Source organism: Pundamilia nyererei, unplaced genomic scaffold (genome assembly GCF_000239375.1).
Source record: "Pundamilia nyererei isolate P.nyererei 1_Seehausen unplaced genomic scaffold, PunNye1.0 scaffold00180, whole genome shotgun sequence".
Taxonomy (NCBI): Eukaryota; Metazoa; Chordata; class Actinopteri; order Cichliformes; family Cichlidae; genus Pundamilia; species Pundamilia nyererei.
This window is the reverse complement of record NW_005187581.1, coordinates 183,608-197,879: the sequence shown is the minus strand read 5'-3', so window position 1 is coordinate 197,879 and position 14,272 is coordinate 183,608. Positions and strand designations below refer to the sequence as shown.

The window sequence follows — 14,272 nt, the reverse complement described above, 5'->3', positions numbered from 1 at the left end:
ATAGATAGATAGATAGATAGATAGATAGATAGATAGATAGATAGATAGATAGATAGATAGATAGATAGATAGATAGATAGATAGATAGATAGATAGATATTTTCAGTGTGTTATGATTATGTATGCTTTATGCGAGTTCTTTAGAGTTACATTCTAAAAATCTCATTTGGAGGCCAAGAAACCTGTTAGCAATACAGACTACATGAAGAATTTTTTAAAAGTTGCTTCAGCACTGATTCATGCGCGTTGTAAATTTAAAAATAAATCTGCGAGACTCTTAAAGGTCTGTAGACGATTCAGAGCAGCAGCCTCGCTCTAGGCAGCTTCTCTGTCAAGAATGCAACACATGTATCTGTTCCGAGCACAGAACAAATGATGGTGCATTTTGATAAAGAGGAGATGACAGTCAGTGCTGTTGTCTGATATGGAAATACTGTATCAGGACTTGTTGTCATTTGCATTGAGACGAACGTATGCAAAGAATCCTAAACGAGACAGCAAACTTCATCAATAACAAGGAAAACTATCGCGCAATGCAAACACACTGAATGGCCATCATTTCAAGAAACACAAGATTAGAACTTTAAAGAAGGGAAGTATGTTTGCTCATAGCTGAGTATTTCTATCTGATCTTCCTATTCTGATGATTTGTAGATCCACATCACATAAAACATCTGTACACCATGGCGTGCCTACTGGAGAGAGGAAGGGCTGTCTTTAAAAGGGTGGTGTCTCACTACACCACCCTCGATGGACTCCCTGGAGGGAAGCGGCACACAATTCCCGAGGTTGCGCTGGGGTTTCTTCTCCGCTGGAGGATACATATCCTCTCGAGTGTTTTTGATCTCCATCGCACTGTTGCTTAGAGCCAGAGCGGCTTGTGTTTGTGTCTCCACAACAAGTACAGACTCGCAGATCCAAAGAGTTGCTTGCAAACACAAACACATCTTCTTTTTCTAGCTGCAAACTTTCCTTGTGTTTATTCACTGTTGTAGTTTCTTTAGCTTCTGAGTAACCTCAGCATGGCTCATTGAAACATGCACAATTCAAAAAAAAAAAAAAAGCATGATGATTGCATGTTCATTATACTAGACTCATTTCACACTGAGGCAGCAGAGGTGGAGACTTGCGCAAAAAAGACGGAGGGGTCCAACAGATTCTTTTCTCTCCTGGTGAAATGCAATTATCTCTTCATCCCTTCTGCTTGGCAACAAAAATGAGGTTGGAATATGTCCCACAGGAGATAATATATCTTAACCTGGCAAAAGTACACCTCGTTAACAATTCATCTCTCAGGGCAAGGACAGACCAGAGAAGGACAGTGCTGAAATAAAAAAAAAAGTCTTCAAAGGATGAGCTTTGACTTATGCAATAAGTAAAAAAAAAGAAGAATGAGAATTCAATTCCATCTTGTGTCCCTATGGGGTCCCTCATATTGCTCATACAGCAAGGAAGACAGGAAGCGAGAAGGAAATGGAAAAAGTCGAGGAAAAGAGAAGGCAAAGAAAGGAAATGAAAGGAAGGGAAGGAAAGATGTACAGGAGATGTGGATCTGAGAATGGAAGGTTATGTGGAGGGAAAGTGCGAGAAGGTGCAAAAGCAAGTGGAGAAACAGAGCTGAACCAGCATATGCACCGAAATGTGTAACAACCAAACAAAGGATACAACAGAAGAGGAAGGCAGAGTGGGAATAAGCAGCCAATGAGCACAGCATTGGACAGATATACGACTCATATTTCCACCCAATATACTGTCCAAAATTTGGAGTGAGACTGAAGGGGGAAAAGGTAGGTATAACACAAATAAGGGAACTTATAGAAAAGAAACAGTTGATGTCAAACACCGAAGGCTAGACTATTAGTCAGTAACGGCGCAAGAAAAGGAGAGATGGTGCCTTTGATGAGTAAAAGGAGGTTAGAAGCAAAAGGACGTCTCTACCGTAAAATGAGGTGAGGAGAGATTACGGATAAAAGGGAAAGAATGTGAGACGAGCTAAGTGGCCCGACGTCACTGGGACGGACGCTTTGGCAGAAGGAAAACAGCGACGGGACTTAATTAGCAGGATTTAGGCTGCACCTTTATATGTTTGGTCGAGAGTGGAATTTTATTGTTTTCATAAGAAATGAGAAAGCAAGGTGAAAGCTTAAAAAGTAAAAGAAGAGGATATGAGGATAGAATTCGGTCTAATCCGCATGGCCTTGTCCAGCCCTGTTCTGCCTGAGCTGTGCTTTGCGGGAGCATCTTTGAACCCTGATCTTATCTCTGTGTTCCTCCTTCACTGATCCTCTCTACCTGAACATCCTGTTGTGATGGACCATGTGTAACAACTCTCCTCCACTGTTGCCTGGCACCACACCAGCTTTCATCAACTAACCCTTGCAACAGCAGCAGCAAGCTTCTGGCAGCATCATCGGGCGGCTTTCTCTCTGCCTTTCAATCCTTGACACAATCCCCATCAAATCCAATGCAATTTTTCCAACTATTTCCACATACGTTATTTACTTTTAACATTTCTTTTTAGAGCTGTAACAGTTTCATGATGGGATCCATGAGTCTGTCAGTAGAATTAATAAAAATATTATTTTCAGATGTAAATGTTTTGCTGCATTTTCTTTCTGTTTTATAATAACACTATAGTAGCTATTAAAGTCATGCACCTCACCTCAGTCCAGCTCGTGTTTCCCAAGGCCGGACCAAAACCGCAGAACAAGCAAGAAATGAAAAAAATAGCTGTTCTCCTTGTATTTGTGTAAAAGACTTTAGACACTGGCTGCCACTTATTACGAGTCTACTGAAAGGTAGCAAAACTTTAATGCCAGCTGCCATACGTGTCTTTCATTTCATCATCAAGGTTTCCCTCTTCTGCTGGATCTGAGCTTTGTCCATCAAAACGGGTCTCGTAACGAGCCCTCCTGAATTTCACTCAGAATTCTGTCCATTTATTTCTTTTATAACTGCAAATGCAACAACACTCATGTGTTAATATTTTGCAATGAAAATAAAAAGCGAAAAAGCTCATGAGTTTGTACCATTCTAACAAACCTGAAAGTCAATATTCGCTGTGATCGCCTTTATTCTTCAACGCCACCTGCACTCTCTTAGGCAAACTTTGTTGTAATTTCTTTAAGTTATCTTCAGGGACAGTTTTCCAGGTTTCTTAAAGGACATTCAAGGTTCTTCTTTGAATGTTGGTGAGGTCAGGCCATGACTGATGAGTGTTTCACTGTGGTTTTCTTCTTGGTCCAGGTAAGCTTTTACTGCTCTCCCCGTGTGTTTGGGATCAATGTCAGGCTGAAAATTGAAGCCACTGCCAATCACATGCTTTCCTTCAGAAGTCTGATGCTACTTTTCTGTTCATAATTCTATCAGTTTAGACAAGAACCCCAACACCACTGGCTGAAATGGATGCAGCAAACCATGGCAGAGCCTCCATGGTGTTTTACAGAACGCTGCAGACAATCATTGCTGTCTCTCTCCTAACCTCCTCAGTACATACTGACAAAGACTTGAAACAGAAATTTAAAATTTGGGATCATCACTCCATCAGAGCTGTTAGCACTGATTTTTAGTCTAGTTCTTGTGTAATATCTGTTTTAATTCTTTAAGAATGGCTTCTTGACAGCCACCCTTCCACTGAGACCATTTCTGCTGAGACTTCAGCAAAAAGCACCTGGATCACGTCGAGGGTAGGATACATCTCACATGTACTGTGTCGGGTTTTGCTGGATTTTTTTCCCATCTGTCTTAAGGACATGACTTTCAGATACTGATGATCTGCTATAGATATTTTTTAGGCTTGCCCTTTTTCTTTGTTCTCCATTTGTTTGGTGTCTTCCAATTTTGAAATATGAAAAGGTCTTAGCTAATAGCTCTTTACCTGCCAAACTGTGTTATCTTTGGCATTTTTCATAAATAACCTAAAGACAGGAACAAATGATTTGCTTTGCCAACAGGCTGCTAGTAAAGAAAGTGCCGAAAGATACAATTTGAATTGGTTGCTTACTAAGTTGACAGTTATGTGCAGGCACGACACTGGCCCTTGTGACTGTTTTATATATCTCACTGCAGTTTTTACATTTTTGCAATAGAAATTAATTCGTTTTAAATACTAAACATAACAATAAATAAATACATGTCTGTGTATAGCAACAACAACAAAGCAACATCCCTTAGTTGACAGTTACCAATAACAAGGGGAAAATGAAGAAACCTATGAAGAAAAACATGTTGGTTATTTTTTTTACATTGATCACTGTTGCTCTAGACTTCACCATATTTTATTATTAGTGCCTAAACAGTGCCACAAAGGCCACATTAAAACAAATAGACTGAAATTTGAACACTCCATGTGTATTTGCACTTAGAGTGATTTAGGTTGGTGCTGTGGAGGAACGGTGCACTTATTCTCTTAAGACTAACTGCACTTTCAGCTGCCATCTTATTTCTCAAGGGATCACCAGAGCAGATGGATCTGCATCTTCTGATTTGGCTCAGATTTTATACACAGGATGCCCTTTCTGATGCAAGATGCTCATTTATCCAGGCTTGGGAACAGCAGTTGAAATTTGCTTGTTAATGGCCCCCAGAGGCTGGGTTTATGTCACTCTCAAATCACTATTGGTTAACATGTTCACACATAAGGTGAACATGTTACCCACTACACTGGGGTACAACTCCGATGCTCTTAAGACTACAATAAACATTTCTTTCTTCTTGATGTTGCCTTCCTCTAAAAATGTACTAACCATGTAAGTGCACATGAATAACACACTCATGCATAGCGGCACGTCAGCATGCCATGTTAGACATTCCTTTTAAAATTCTGGCTTGAAAGTCGATGTGTGTGTGTGTGTGTGTGTGTGTGTGTGTGTGTGTGTGTGTGTGTGTGTGTGTGTACCATGTGAGTGTGGTCAGAGATAACCAGGTGCTCACACACCAACTGTGCAAAGAGATGAGAGTCTGAACGCAAGCTTTCATGTGTGCCCAAGAGATACACTTAAAACCTTCCCAAGAGGAATCAAATATACACACCAGCACACAAACACACACACACACACACACACACACACACATGCACGCACACACACAGGTAGATGAGTCTTAAAGCTAACATTAACCGCTACACTGTGATGCTAACACCTGACCCCGCGATTAACAGGATCAGAATAATGATGAGAGGTGAGAGAGTAAAAGCTGCTTACAGCTGCTACTTCTCGCAGGGCAAACGAGCTGAAGCATAACAAAGTACTAAAAGGGCCGTTCAGGGACAACATCATCACCATCCTTTTAAACTTTAAACCTCCACAAACACTCAGACATAAGCACAAAAACATGCTGGGCTGTTCTTTCCAACACAAAATCACCTCCGTCTGTTGGTCATAAGGCTTATTAAGAACTCAGGCAGTGATGTTTGTGCGACTGGCTGGATTTAAGATTTGACTGACACACACCAGCATGTTCTCCGCCCACACTGTGTTATGTACATGGATGAGTGTCACAGGCAGCATGATGCCTCCTTTATTTCAAATCCGATGATTCACTTATTGTCAACATTCAAAAGAGGGGACAAAATGCGACTTTGTCACTGCTGCCATTGTTTTCAGTTCCGCCTGTTTGTTTGTCTCTTAGCAGGATTACATAAATACGACCAGGCTGATTTTCCTGAAAGTTGGGGGAAAGTCAGAGCACGGGTAAAAGAGGATTACAATAAAATTCTGGTGTCTGTGGCCTACACACACCATAGCACCACCAATGAGTGGGGTACCTTTATGAATACAGATTGTAAACCAGGAGAACAATTTTCACGTCAGTGTTGGATTTCATGGCTCAAACCAGAATCAGAAGACATCATTTTCCATATTGGATTTTAGCTGTATTAGAAATTATGAAAGAAAAAAAAAAATTGAGCAATTCTCAAAAAATGTATCTTTAGCTCAAAGCTTGCAAATATTACCTTATAGATTTTTCAAAAGTATTTCTCTCTTACAGCCCATTGATAAAGCTGGCAATCAAATAATTAAAATCATGTATTATATAGACAGGGTGTAGGCTCTGGGTCAAAAAATTGATGCCAATGGAATGACTTACACATGATCTTTTCTTTGTGAAAGTAGGGCGTAACTTTGGCTGGAAAAAGAAGTACATTGTATAAAAATCTGTGTGTACTCCTATCACTTGTCCTCAGTCTGGATGAATGGTGAGAGTTGTAACATCTATGTTTCTATGATCTGTAGCGTGAGTAGAGAGCAGGTCGAGGAGAGCCTGGAGAAGTGGAGATGTGAACTGGAGAAAAGAGGAATGACAGTAAAAGAAAAGGAACACAGGTGTAACAGTAAATCTGCAAGGAGCAGAGTGTAAATACCTGGGATCATCCATACAAAACAAAGGGCAATGACAAGAGAGGAGAAGAAGAGAGTGCAGAGAGGGTGGAGATGAGTGTCAGCGGTGATTTGTGACAGATGGATTGCAGCAGGAGTGAAAGGGAAAATTTACAAGATGATAGTGAGACCTGCTGTGATGTATGATAAGACAGCAGGTGGCAGAGCTGAAGATGTTAAGATTTTCCTTGGGAGCGACCAAGATTGAAAAGATCAGAAATGAGCACATCAGAAGAACAACTGAGGTGAGCAGTTTGGGGACAAAGTTAGACAGGCAAGGTTGAGATGATTTGGACATGTGCAGAGGAGGGATAGCGGATATACTGGACAAAGGATGTCGAATATGGAGCTGCCAGGGGGGCGGAACAAAGACAAAACACCACAGGGGCGATTTATGGATGTATTGAAAGGGAATATGCACAGGGTTGGTGTTATAGAGGAGGATGCTCAGAACAGGGTGAGATGGAGGCAGACGATCTGCTGTGGCGACCCCTAAAGGGAACGGCATCGACCGGAAGGCTTGCTTAATTTATGACCTCAGTAAAGATATTCCCAGTGACTTTATGGTCTTAATTGCTTGATTCAAGTCAAAATATCATTTTGTGAATTACTGTCCCATAAAGAATAAAGGCTTCAAACCAGGATTTTACAAAGCAATAAGCCAGGTCACAGTGCTTTGTTTTATATTCAGGTATTCGGGCACCTGCATGGACACAGGATTCAGTTTCACAGACGTTACACTGTAGCAACCGAGCACCATCAACAAGCAAAAATGCACTTTTTTCAAATAACTGAGTGTTTTTGACTCCAATAAATATTCCAAATCATTTTTCTTTTGCATCGACTTAATGTCGTCTTAATCAATTCCCTGCTCTTTCCTTTATTTTGCAGCTCAGAGTGCTGACTCATCAAACCTGCCAGCAGCTTGACAGTGATCGACTTAAGCATATAGGCCTGCTTTCCACTTCCTCTACTGTTTTCAGTTGCGCTATGCACTGCAAAAAACCCCCCAGAAGAAAACAACACAAGTGGTCTATAATAGAGTGCAACTAGCATGCCATGAGTGATACCCAACTCTGCTTTTGGATGATTGCGGGAGATGGGGATCAGGGGCATGGGGAGCAACCACCTGCATGCAGATGCATCTTTATTTGGAGCGCAGAGTGTCAGAGTGGTGCTGTGGTTAGCAGGGCAGAAAACTTGCTCAGGCAATGGGAGACATGCAAACTACACACAGAAAGGTCCCCGCTGACTAGAAAGCTGTTTATATGAGGCACTGCTAACCAATGCACCACTGTCTATTCAAAACAACATTCTGATAAAATAAAACGACAGTTTATTGATGTGAATAAATGAAATAACATGTTTATTTTTATTGTATACATATAATGTTATTAATAATTTGCTTCTTCAGTTAGCTAGATAAGTGATTAAGACATAACAAAATAAATAATAAACTCATTCAAAAGACTGAAGTCCACAAGCCGAGCAAACAGACGTTTGTCAAATAGCTAACAATGACCGTGGCATTAAAACTGCAGGGGACGGTCGGCCATAGTCGCCAGACAGAGTGAAGTCCAAAAGTCAGAAGAGAAAAACATATAAATATTCATTCACATCTACAGCTTTGTATTACTTAGAGACAAGGTGATAATGGGGTGAGATTTCTCTTGATATAAATGATAATGACCTAAGTATGTAACAGGAACTTAATGTACAACCTCAGTAAAAGCCTTAAAACTGTCAGTGTTTTCTTTGCAAATGTTGCCATAGCCATCTGGTCAGTGCATTTTTTATTGCCTTTTGACATGCACGTGTTTTAATATTTATTTCATGTCCTTTCTTAACCGTCTGGGACAAATACAGCAAATGAAAAATTATGGGTTGCATTACACCGGTTTCCTGTATGCGCCATTAAAGACAAAAAAAAAAAGAAAAAAGAAAAGAGTTACATCTCTGTACATAGCAAAGCACTGACCTTGCAACCATCTCAGCTTCCTAAATCTAATAAAACTTTTTTTTTTGCAAACTAAATTGGCTTGAAGCCAGAAAATATTACTCTGACTTTGAGGACAAATCTGGTCAAAATGTGCGTTAAAAGGAAATTCTGCAATAGATTTTTAGCTTCAATAGCATTTTCATTTTGCGTGAATGTGTGAGCTTTTGTTAAAAAATTTTTGTTGCAGAAACAGGAATGTGTAGCTATGAAAAGCCTGGCATTTCAAAAGACACTGTAAAGCACTGAAATTTTAATTGAATTCTACGGAAAAAAGTCAGTAAGAGAATATGAATTTGACATCAAAACTAACAGGCCATGCTGGAAGTACTGTAAAGTTGTACTCTTTGCTTTTACTAAATGGTTGCCAGCATGCAAGCATGTGCTGCGGAATGCAAAGCCAGAGCACCACCAAATTATTACAGATCATCTCTATGGGGGATGATCTGAAAGGTTTTCAACAGTTGTTTAGAATTTGCTTGCATGCTAAAGTCTCAACCTCTGCATTTGACGAGAGATCAAGGACTTTGATAAGTTGGCTATGAATATAATATAAAAAATTGAAGCAATCCACCGGACATTATTGTTCAATGCCATCCCTTGAAGACAAAATGCTAGACGATAGAACATATGTCCTCTGATCAGAAAGGGAGACTAAACAGACTCACCAACGAAAGACGTCTCCCCCAGGTATCCTCTTCGTCTGAGCACCACGTCCAGAAATTTCTCCTCCTCATCCACCACATAGTACTCTTTCTCCAAAGAAATCCAGGCCCAATCCAGACGAAACTGCTGTCCTTTCAACTTGTTCCCACCTGAAAAAACCCCAAAACAACATAAAAACACTCCTGACTGTAAACTGTAATATTTTATTAATAGTTTCTCACTTATTAGAAGTTTAGCCATTGATTGAATTCTGTCCCTTCAACAACTCGTACAGTTTTTCTAAATATGGGAGTATTACGGTATTGTGTATGTGCTGAGGTGGATCTGGACCTGTTTATTTCTCTGACATAAAGACTACATGCTGCATTCATTTTCATTTTGCAAAAACTAGAAACTAGAAAACTATGATTGGAAATTCTGCCACCCGTGGGTGTAATTACCGTAAAACTGAACGAAGACTAAGGGTTTTAATTATTTTTCAACGCACAGTCCAAATGTTCACAACACATCTGCTGCAGATTTATGAAAAAGAATCTGCACAATTTTATACCAGGCAATCTTCTTCTTTTTTTTAATGTGCCCTATAATTATATTTCAGCTTTCCTTTGGTGAACTGCTTTTTTCTCTATCTTCTCTATCATCTTGATGATTCAAGCACACCAGCTAACCAGTGTTATGAAAGAAAAGTTTGTTGAACAAATGGATGTATTAGTGCTAGGTTAATAGAGCACTCAATAGCTGCCACTTCAACAAGTAGGCCAGGAGGATAATGCTTTGTGGAGCTGATTTGCCCATCTACTGCTTGCAAAAGTGGATTGGAAAAGGTAGAGGAGGGTCGATTTTCTTTTTTTTACTTTTGTGTAGAAATGAACAATACCTAACTCTGCATGCCATTCCTGGAAATTATGCCTGAGTGGGTGTTATAGTGGTAGAAGATAATGTAGAAGTGAAGAACTGTTTATGGAACCGTTATTTGTAGACCGTCAGAAAGGAAATCTCATTTAGCTCCTCTGACGACAATTTGCACAGCTGTTTGTTCTTCCAAGTCATTTATGCAGCTTACATTCAGAAGCAGAATTGCTGTTGAAAGCACACAAATCATAGCAATTTTACCTCCATCATCACAGAGGCATCCCAGTGCCTCTGGGGGGAAAAAGAAAAGTCAGTTGACTCTTTAAAACTGTAAAGTATATTTACTTAAGAGTATAATCAAGACTGGAAAAGATATCGAAAATTTGTACTTCTACTGTGAATTCAGGTTCTGCTCATGATCAGCAGAGGTGAAAAGTTAAGTACTTTCCAGCATGGCACAGACACATACGCACAACATGCTGAGGTGAGGAGACAGCTAATCAGAGTTCATGCATCCTCAAAAAAGCCTGTAGGCCAAGTTCAAGCTTCATTTAGCAGGTGCAAATCCAAAATTGCACACATGCGCATCTCTTCGATTTTAACTCCACTGCAGCCTGCAACCTTGACTTTCATCCCGGCTCTCTGTTAGTAAATGCAGCATAAGCCTTCTGAAGTCGTAGTTGTGTGTGTGTGTGTGTGTGTCTGTCTGTATGTGTGTGCATGTTTGTGCATGTGTGACCTCTCACACTGGGAGAATATCTGTGGACAGACAATAGCGATCTGAGTCAGTGGGCTTCAGACTGTCTCATTCCTCCAGCCTTTTGGAGGGATAAAAGACCTCTCACATATGCTGACCGTACAAAAAAAAAAGCAGCTTTGAAATCATCCTCAATAGAGCTAAATTCGCTTTGCAGCGTCTTTCAAAGGCTTTCCAAACAGAAACTAAGCAGAAGCTTTTTTTTCTTCACCAATTAGGGCTTCTAGTTCCAGAGCAATAAATTTTGAGGATCAAGTTGCTCTGAGAAATCTGAAGATAAAACTTTGATACTTACAGTTCTGATGCTGCATTGTGATGTAGGATCTATTTCATGGCACAGTCACTGACTGCCTTACTGCTGTGTGTTTCCTCCTTTCCACTCTATTTTCTAAGATTTGTTATCCAGTTTACCAGCACACTGCTACACATGATGTGAACTACTGTATCTCATTTGGGTCCTTGTAGCTTGACTCAACTTGGATAACTTAGATAATGTTGCATAATTAAAGCGCCACCTATACTTCTATATATTATTACTGAATCAAGTTACTACACATAATCTGAAAGGGTTGTTTGAAGCGTCGAGCTGTGGAACTTACTGCCAACTCTGCCTCTACAGGGTCTTAAAAGGGCTATTCAGTGTTTTGGTTTTATGCCCTGAAAAAACTGTTTGGTTCAGTCTCAATGCTTTCATTAACCCCACTGTCAGGTGGAACAAACAGCCCTCTTTAGAAAAAGAAATACAAAAAAACAAACTCCAGTATACCCACTGCATGCTACTCGAAAAGCACTAAAAAGGAAAAATGCCAAGGAGTTACAACTTACAGAGTTATAACAGAGCAACCTGATTAAATTACTGTGTAATTGCAACTGTAAGCTGCTATAGTTGCAAAGAAAAAAAATGCATAAATACATAAATTAGGTACATAAATTGTTAAACAGAAAAGCAAATCTACACTAACATTCCCAGTACTGACTGGAGACAGATAAAAAATAAACTGGCTGTTGGACAGAGTTGAGAAATGAAATAATAAATATTGGAATACATTTGGCTAATGCAGGTAATATCATGTCAAAACAGTAAAAGTGCCTTTTTAAAAAATAGTCTTTTCAAAGCATGCATAAATCTCATAGTAACCAAAATCTCAGTTTTTCCCCTTCAATGTTCTCCTTTTAATGATATTTAGATCTTTACCACCAGAGGAAACCCTATTTGAAGCTAAGGCATCAAAACAACTGTACCTTCACACAGGCCTGAGTATCAGCTTTGTTCTTGAATATACTTCAGGGACCAGCCTAAATTCTCACACTTTGGGCTTAGGGAGGTTTTCAAGTCACAAAACTTGAGGCTATGCAAAGTCAAGAGATGTTAGCGTTAAAGTCAAAGTGGAGTTTAAAGCAGTTTTTGATTTTGTAAAGCTGAATCTCATTAACTCCTGAATCTGACTGAGCCAAAGCTCTCAGATTCAGCTAGTGAGCTATCTGAAGTGAGAGTTAAGCGAAAGGAATATATCAGCAATACTGCAATAAAAGTAGATTAGGTTTTAGAAAATGCTGCTAAGGCAAAGGGTTTCTTTTTTAAATTTATTGATAATAAATGACTATTAATATTGATAATAGTCACTAACCCCCACTATAACAACTTTATTGACATATTCAAAGTCTTCCTCCTATTTTACACAGTGTGTTGCTATGCTGGGTATGATGGAAAAACACATTTACAGTATTTTTAAATTTTCTAGAATTTTTACAGTTTGCTGTGTTTTCTTTTTGCAACCCTCCATCTTTTTTTTTTTTTACAGCAATGAAACATCTTTCAGCTATAAACAGACATAAACAGACTACCTTGTTAGCTGGCGGCACTCAATGTGTTATTCAATGGTGTAAAGGCGTAAATTTAGCAAATATCAGTGTTACAAATTATTAATTGTTTTAAAATCTCAAGTGAGTCATGGTATTTGCTGCATCATCCTACTGACTGGGGTCCGTGCAGACCCCAGAAGTATATTTTTGTAATATCTCATAGATATATAAATATATCGAGAGATTTTTTTATCATTCCATTTTTGTATGACTTTGTGAATCATTTTGTTCCTAACGATGCCACATCATTCCTTTTTATTTTTTTTTTATTTGTGCTTTTTAAAAATCCAAATGTTCTATGAAGTTTTAATAAAGGGAATGATTTGCTCAGTTAGTGCTTACAGTGAGTCTTAAATTAAAGTGTCACACAATATCCGGGCAGTAGGGACACTCTGACACTCATTTAAGGAAGAAAAACTCAGATGCTATCACTTCATTCATCACCTGGTTATCATAATATTGGAGACATCCACAGATCTACCTGAGCGAGATAGAGGTCCCGATCATGCAACACATAGCTACACTTAAAGCCATATTTTGAGAAGCAATGACCCTCCAATGTACCTTTGTTCACGATTTGCAGGCAGGAAGGTAGCACTGTTGGTTCCTACTCTAAGATGTTATCATGGCCTTAGCAAAGCATTAGGCAAATTGTGTGCTATAACTGCCTTTAGTGTGTGTTTAGCCTTAGTTTCCAATGTTTGTACAACAGTAGTGAGAGTCTGGCAGTAAAGAGCCAGACTGGTTGCTGGGTGTGGGTCTCCGCCAGGACTGCTGCTTCTGACCGATTCTGTTCTCATCTCTGGTTTTCACAGATGATGTGGTTCTGTTGGCTTCATCAAGCCATGATCTCCAGCTTGTTCTGGGGCTATTTGCAGCCAAGTGTGAAGAGGCTGGGATGAGAATCAGCACCTCCAAGTTTGAGGCCATGGCTCTCAGCTGGAAAGGAGTGGAGTGTACACACTGGATTCAGAATGAGTCGCTGCCCCGAGTGGAGAAGTTTAAGCATATGGGTGTTTGTTCACAAGTGAAGGGAGAGGGCAGCATCAGATTGACAGAGCCATGGTAGTGGTATGGAAGCTGTACTGATCTGCTGTAGTGAAGAAAACACTGAGCATGAAGGTAAATCTGTTGATTTACTGGCAGATCTGCGTTCCTACCCTCGCCTTTGGTCAGGAGCTATCTATAGTGACTGTAAGAATAAGATCACAGGTGCAAGTGCCAGAAACAAGTTTCCTCAGAAGAGTGTGCTCAGCCTTAGAGATCGAGTAAGGAACTCAGTCATTTGGGAGGAGTTCAGACTAAAATTGCTACTTCTCCAGATGAAAACGAGCCAGCTGAGGTAGTTTGGGCATCTGGCCAGGATGCCTCCTGGGCACCTCCTAGGTGAAGTGTTTTGGGCATGTAATGGAGGCTCCGGGGAAGACCCAGAATATGCTGCAGAGATTACATCTCTGGACAGCTGGTTGTGTGTATAATTTTATAGTGGGGTTAAAGTGACCACAAATGATGTGTACTTGAAATGAATGAAAACTAAGTGATAACAGATCTAAAGATGCTGAAAAAGCTCTAAAATGATTTTGTGAACTGCATTTGGAATAATAGCTCAAAGTTGCATTCAATAAAACTATAGATTTTCATTTTACAAAATATGCAAATTAACAGTAACTTTTGTTTCTTTTGATGGAATTAATTGTGTAACTAACAAAGCTTTGAGATTGCTACTAGTATTATTATTATTGCTATTTGTCTATGCAATAA

General features: G+C 39.6%; 1 protein-coding gene across 2 annotated transcripts in view; it reads right to left on the bottom strand.

Annotated features, from left to right (window-relative positions):
* The window catches only part of frem2a (FRAS1 related extracellular matrix 2a), a 67,950-nt gene that overhangs the window by 32,409 nt on the left and 21,269 nt on the right, over positions 1-14,272 (bottom strand). For both annotated transcript variants that reach the window (XM_005746569.1, XM_005746571.1), the window contains exon 3: positions 9,042-9,188. In XM_005746569.1, the coding sequence (XP_005746626.1) occupies positions 9,042-9,188 (147 nt within the window). The remainder of the gene's footprint in view (positions 1-9,041; positions 9,189-14,272) is intronic.